Consider the following 6,000-nt stretch of genomic DNA (forward strand, 5'->3'; position numbering starts at 1 on the left):
ATGGAAATTTGTAAATTTCAAAAGGAAACAATTCATTTCTTTCTTCTACAAACATGTGAGCGCCTGTAATTCCCAGGGTATCTGCTAGGAACTGTAAGTAAAACAAAGACAAATAAGACATAGACATAGAGCCTGCAAGCAAAAAGTTTACAAAGGAATAGAGTGCGTTTCCAATTTCAGCCTGTTTTATGCACGTATCTTGTTTACCTACAGATTTGTTGTGAGTCTTACTTTACAAATTCTGATTTCATAGGTCTGGAGTAGGGCCTCAGGGATATATACATTCTGATACTGGGAGTTAGAAGTCTAACGTTTGAGAAACATTTGTCTTCGGTACTAAGGGAGAACATAGCACAATGTGTATGACTAATATCGGCCTAATTCATTGATTTCGATTCCCTTCAACTTTCACTCATGTGGTCTTTTAACCCTGAGGTAAGACCCAAATCAAATCCTTAATTAAATATTTTCTTTTACAAAGACCTGTACCTTAAGTTCAGGTGACTCTATATCAAATGCCTATCACTACTTGATTATGTGTCTCAGTTCTATAACGGACTTCTGCTTTGTTCCTGTAATTAAGCAGTCATCTTGAGTGTCTGTGGACTCAATTAATGAGGCTTCTGTCTTGTCTTCTGAGTCTTTTGAACCTCTCATTTATCTCAAGATTATTGTCATGGTTTTTTTTTCTTCCAGTTCTCGAAGACTCTGCTCCTGTCCAATAATCAAGACCACTTACCTGATGCTAAACAACCTGATGCAGACCATGTGACTGGCTTTGAACATATTTCCTTCTGTCAGATTTTGCATAGCAATGGTCTGCTACCCACTTACTGAGGAAATATCTATCATTCCGTTTGGACCTCTTTGACACTGCCTGTCCTCGCTGCTGCATATCACCAGCCATCAGAGTTAATGGGTAACCTGCTCTAGTACTTCCCATAATTTGCAGAGCATCAGATCACCAAGAGAGATGCCTGAAAGTACAGGTTTTTAGGCATCATCTCTTGAGGCTATGATTCAGCAAGTCTGGGGTAAAGTCCAGGAATCTGTGGCTCTGAAGGTTGGCATGTCATTAAAGAATTTAAAACACACACACACACACACACATACACACACTTAAATTGGGCTTTTTAGAATGAATACAATTCTGTGTGACATAGAAAAGGAAAAGAACAATCTAACTATAGGAAGTAAAGCAATTTGATGGTGAGAAAGTGTTGAGTATGTTTAAAAAAGAAAATCTAATAAATTATTAGTGCATAGCAAGTAGCAAGTGCATAATAAATGTTCTTTTAATTGAATACATGAAATCTAATGTACTGAAAAAAATTTGGCTAGAGGCATAAGCTAGATGAGGAAATGTAGTGGAGAGACATAAGAATGAAAACCTAGACAGAAGCCAGATTCTAACTGGTGAGAAATTTTGAGGTACATTTTCAAGACAAGAATAAGTAAAACATTGGGGCGCCTGGGTGGCTCAGTCGGTTAAGCGTCTGACTTCGGCTCAGGTCATGATCTCATGGTTCATGGGTTAAAGTCCCACACTGGGCTCTGTGTTGACAGCTAGCTCAGGGCCTGGAGTCTGTCTTTGGATTCTGCATCTCCCTCTCTCTCTGACCCTCCCCTGCTCATCCTGTCTCTCTCTCTCAAAAATAAATAATAAAAAAATATTTTTAAAATGTTACAAAAAAGAATAAGTAAAACATTTGGAGTATTCTGAGCCATCTCCTATAACTTGTGCTTTTCTTTTTAAAAATTGTAATGTTTTATTTATTTTTGAGAGAGAGAGAGATAGACAGCATGAGCAGGGGAGGGTCAGAGAGAGGGAGACACAGAATCTGAAGACAGGCTCCAGGCTCTGAGCTAGCTGTCAGCACAGAGCCCAACGCAGGGCTCAAACCCATGAACCATGAGATCATGACCTGAGCTGAAGCCGGACGCTCAACTGACTGAGCCACCCATGGGTCCCTACCTTGTGCTTTTCATTCTTACCCCTATGTTTCAAATACTCAAATCTACAGGTCTCAGTTTTACCCTTAGATAATAAACTTCAACTGCCAACTTATATATAAATGCTCTAAACTGTGATTTAGAAACAATTCAATCAAAGTAAGTGGGTAGGAAGAAAAGACTGATGGGCAGGCTGGATGACTGTGGGTGGTAAGGCTACTTTAGGATATTATTACAGGAAGTGACAAGAGTCTGATGTAAAATGGAGCAGTCATGTTGGAGAAGAAGGAGCAAATTGGAGAACCATGGCAGAGACTGACCTGATAAGATATAATCATATGTAAAAATGGGAGAAAGAATCACATGTAAATATGAGGCTTGGTGTCCAAAGGATTACAAAGTACAGGTAAAGAAAAAAAGAAGAGAAGAATTCATGTAGCATATATTCCATTGTGCAGATATTTGAGGTTGATACACCAGCCAGTTCCTTAGCTGAAATTTTCTAACAATGTGTGCGTGTGTGTGTGTGTGTGTGTGTGTGTGTGTGTGTGTGTGTAGGAGAGAGAAAAAAAGAATGAAATTCAGGAAAAAGTAGATTGAATTGATGGAGTCATGTTCTAGAGGAGATATGATACTGAAACAAAAAATAAGCAGCTAGATTCCTGAAAAGAAGGCAATGACATCCCTGAGAGAGGATATCTTGAGAGCATAAAGATATGAGTAAATTTGAAAGAGGGAAAGTCAGTATCATTGATATTATCAGTAAAAAAAGACATCAAATGTAGATGATAGTGTGGGTAGGTTATGTTCAGAATGAGAGTAGAATTCTCCTATGGAAAATTGACAGAGTGTAAACAAGTTCATATAAAAGATAATAGGGCAGCTAGGAGAGTTAGAAAAGGTGAAGTTATAGCTGGAAAAGGTAAACCATTTCTGGTTTTTTATAGCACTATTCATCAGCCAACGTCTGGTGGAAACAGTGAAATCCTCTCAGAGTGGGGAAACTCCTAGAAGATGAGTCACAATGGCATGGTTTGAGATATAAGGAGCAAAAGATAAGCATTGCTAAAAATCATCTATTCCAGCCGAACAGGAAAAACACTGAAGTCTGAAGAAGTGTTGCATTGGAGGGATGGTAAGGAAAAGATGCTGATCAGGATGAAGAAACCAGAGAAAAGGTAGACCATGTCTTCAAATTCTGGGGTTTACCACCTCAAGGATGGAGAAGTGGAGTAAAACTGGGTGATGCTGATTTCAAAAGGAGGAAGGAATTAAAAGATGTTTTCAAAATAATGGACCTGGATGTGCCAGAAGTAAACAATTATGCCATTATCCACAGTTCCTATAATAGAGGGACTACTTGCAGGGAAGCAGTACTATCAGGAAGGAATCAGACTTACCTTGATATGAGTAGGTACAATATTGGAGAAGGTAGAAGGAGAAAGAGAATTATAAGGTAGGTCAGACCACTGTTAGGGAGGGCCAGAGTTTCCTTTGTAGACTAGAGCTTAGTGATTTGATATTTGCATTCAAATTCTATACATGATAAGGGCTGATGTATAGGAAAAGAAATCAATGAAAGAGAGTTTGACACTGAAGCTATGGAATTCAGGGAAGCATCTAGAATTCCATAAAATCAATTATGTAAAAAAGAGATAAATACAAAAACATTTACATGTTCACTCCGTATTTTAATTTATGATAAAGAATAATTCAATAAGTTCATAGTTTGGATAATAAGAAACAGATATTTGTGGAGACATAGAAGAAAAGACTGTCTCTCCTTTCCCCCCATTTTAATCTCCCAATGTTGTGGAGAGGTGTCAACTATACGTACTACATAACCAGTATTCAGGTAGCATGTCATAAAAGTGTAAGTGTTATATTTTTAAATATTTCTTTCACATCTTTAGATAAATGTGCTATAAAGACAAATGCCGTAAGAATTCATTCATATGTAGGATTTAAGAATCAAAACAGATGAACATAAGGGGGAAAAAAGAGAGAGGCAAACCATAAAACAGACTCTTAACTGTAGAGGACAAACTGAGAGTTACTGGAAGGAGATGGGTAGGGTGATGGGTGAAATAGGTAATGGGGATTAAGGAGGGCACGTGTGATGAACACTGGGTGTTTGTTGTATGCAAGTGATGAATTAATAATTCTACTCCTGAAATTAATATGACACTATATGTTACATAACTGAAATTTAAATAAAAACTTGGAGGAATAAAACGATTACAAATGCTATTGACAAACAATTACAAATGCTATGACACAATCTGCAAATAGTTACCTGTTTCAGGTTGGTTACCTCTTTCAGGTAAATTACCTGTTTCAGATTAGTTACCTGCTTCAGGTAGTGTGCTGATGTTGCATGTTTTCTCATCCCCTTCACCTGCTGAAGTTGAAGCTCTTATTTTAAAGATGTATGAGGTATTGCCAAGAAGTTTCTCAAAAGTATACACATGATCTTGGGGAGACACTTTTGTAGAATTCCTTTCAACTGTTATCGTATAATGTGTAATTATTCCATTTGCCTTCTTGGGTGGATCCCACGTCACTAAAGCTGACTGCCAGCTGGTTGCCATACACTGTACATTCTGTACGAAATCTGGAACTTTAAAGGTAAACAAATGCCCAAAGTTAAAATTTATACACATGTAGTAGATACATGACTTTATTACAGGATTGCTAGATAAGGTCAAGTTTAGTAGGGGTACCTGAGTGGCTCAGTCAGTTAAGCATCCGACTTCAGCTCAGGTCATGATCTTGCATTTTGTGGGTTCAAGTCCCACATTGGGATCTGTGCAGATAGCTCAGAGAGTAGAGCCTGCTTTGGATTCTATGTCTCCCTCTCTCTCTGCCCCTCCCTCATTCACATTCTGTCTTGGTCTCTCTTTCAAAAATAAATAAATATGAAAAAAATTATTTTAAATCATGTTTAGGAGTAGAGACCAAATAAAAACTTAACATATCAACCTTGCAATGTGGGCTCAAAAAGTTCTTAACATAAACTAAATCAAATGGGAGTTGGTCTAATTTCTATGCTATAATGTAAATCCTTAAAATACTGAGTCAGCCACTGAATATTTCCTAGGCCCAAGTAGCAATCACATCCTCAAATACTGAGAAGCAACTAACTGTATAGCTTCAAGCTAAGGTGGTGGTTGAAGATGCTTTCTTTATATCTTAACTGGAAAGGAATAGTCTTAGCAATACTTTTATATGGAATGTTTTCATGCAAAACATAGATGTAGGGGTCTCCATGATGGGGCATATCTGGGCCTAACAGTACTAGGAAACATGCAATCAATTTAGGGGTTCTGATTTTACAATTGGTAAGGTTTGGAAGAACTGTGAAAGTTTGATCCCTCAATAATAGTTTAAATGGAATTTAAAAACCACCCTACTAAAGAATGATTGGGCTAATCAGGCAATTAGAGAAGAAATTTAAAAATATATGGAAACAAATGAAAATGAAAAAACAACAATTCAAAATCTCTGGGACCCAGCAAAGGCAGTCCTAAGAGGAAAGTATATTGCAATCTAGGGGACTTTAATACTCCATTGACAGCAAGGGATAGATCAACCAGGCAGAAAATCACTAAAGAAACAATGGACCTGAATGACACATTGGAACAGATGGAACTGATAGATATATTTTGAACTCTGCATCCTGAAGATAGGAAATTCACCTTCTTCTTGAGTGCACATGGCACATTCTCCAAGATTGATCACATACTGGGGCATAAAGCAGCCCTCCATAAGTATAAATGAATAGAGATCATACCATGCACACTTTCAGATCACAATGCTATGAAACTTGAAATTAACCACAGGAAAAGTCTGGAAAACCTCCAAAAATGTGGAGGTTAAAAACCACCCTACTAAAGAATGATTGCGTTAATCAGGCAATCAGAGAAGAAATTTAAAAAATATATGGAAACTAATGAAAATGAAAATACAACAATCCAAATTCTCTGGGATGCAGCAAAGGCAGTGCTAAGAGGAAAGTATATTGCAATCCAGGCCAATCTCAACAAA

At 37.5% G+C, this 6,000-nt stretch overlaps 1 protein-coding gene across 1 annotated transcript in view; it reads right to left on the reverse strand.

Annotated features, from left to right (window-relative positions):
* The window catches only part of PTPRQ (protein tyrosine phosphatase receptor type Q), a 194,975-nt gene that overhangs the window by 108,669 nt on the left and 80,306 nt on the right, over positions 1-6,000 (reverse strand). The window contains exon 25 of the mRNA XM_029954974.1: positions 4,304-4,573. Coding sequence (XP_029810834.1) covers positions 4,304-4,573 — 270 coding nt within the window. The remainder of the gene's footprint in view (positions 1-4,303; positions 4,574-6,000) is intronic.

The sequence above is a fragment of the Suricata suricatta genome, chromosome 10 (assembly GCF_006229205.1).
Source record: "Suricata suricatta isolate VVHF042 chromosome 10, meerkat_22Aug2017_6uvM2_HiC, whole genome shotgun sequence".
Classification (NCBI taxonomy): Eukaryota; Metazoa; Chordata; class Mammalia; order Carnivora; family Herpestidae; genus Suricata; species Suricata suricatta.